The 746-nt window shown below is 69.4% G+C and overlaps 1 protein-coding gene across 4 annotated transcripts in view; it reads right to left on the bottom strand.

Annotated features, from left to right (window-relative positions):
• Positions 1-536, bottom strand: part of ARID5A (AT-rich interaction domain 5A) — a 12,496-nt gene extending 11,960 nt beyond the window's left edge. The window contains exon 1 of one of the 4 annotated variants that reach the window (XM_034659590.1): positions 415-536. In XM_034659590.1, coding sequence (XP_034515481.1) covers positions 415-418 — 4 coding nt within the window. In that variant the 5' untranslated portion in view covers positions 419-536. The remainder of the gene's footprint in view (positions 1-414) is intronic. The other 3 variants (XM_034659593.1, XM_034659591.1, XM_034659592.1) reach the window with 3 other exon arrangements.
• Positions 537-746: the final 210 nt, after the last annotated feature.

The raw sequence follows: 746 nt of genomic DNA, 5'->3' as shown, positions 1-746 counted from the left end.
GCGGACAGCCTGTCACAACAAATTAGCTGAGACCAGCTCGAGATTGAAACCACAGCAGGAAGTGGGATGACAGAGCCGTACAGGACTTGGTAAATTTCAGCCAAAAGACGACGAAAAGAGTTTCGAGATAAACGTCCGGGAAGCCCCTGGCCGCCAAAACTTTTTGTCTCTCCTTTTTTCGAAGAGTGTGCGCCGACACCCAGCCTCACTCCTCCCGCGCAGGACGGAGGGCGCTGGCGCCCCAGGCCGGGCTAGGTCGCCGGCGCCTTCGCCCGGGAGTCCACCCCCGGCCCCGCTCCGCCCCTCCTAGCGGCCCCGACGGCCACGAGGGCCCGGAGGGGATCCGGCAGGGCAACGTCGCCCTCTCCGCGGGGCCGCCAGCCCGGTCCCGGGACAGGCCACGGAGCCTCTTACCCATGGCCCGGCGAGGTCCCTCGGCGCCCGCCCGAGACCCTCCGCACGCCCTGCTCTCCAACCCCGCGCTCTCCGCGCAACTGGCCTGGGGCGCCGCAAGCCTGCCGCCTCCCCCCAGCCCCGCCCCGCCCCGCCCCTCCACGCCCGTGCACCGCCCCCGCCGCGCTCTGGGCGCCGGTTGGTGGGCCCAATTCTTCCGCGCGGGGGCGGGGGCCGCCCCCTGAGCCCGAGGACCTCTGGGAGTTGTAGTGCGCTTTTCGTCTCCCCAAGCTCAGAGACCCAGGTGTCTGAAGTTGGCTCTTCGCTTAGAGGGGCTGAGGCAGGACACCCAG

This window comes from Ailuropoda melanoleuca, chromosome 4 (genome assembly GCF_002007445.2).
Source record: "Ailuropoda melanoleuca isolate Jingjing chromosome 4, ASM200744v2, whole genome shotgun sequence".
Classification (NCBI taxonomy): Eukaryota; Metazoa; Chordata; class Mammalia; order Carnivora; family Ursidae; genus Ailuropoda; species Ailuropoda melanoleuca.
Note: the sequence above shows the minus strand (reverse complement) of the source record. Positions and strands in the feature narration are given on the sequence as shown.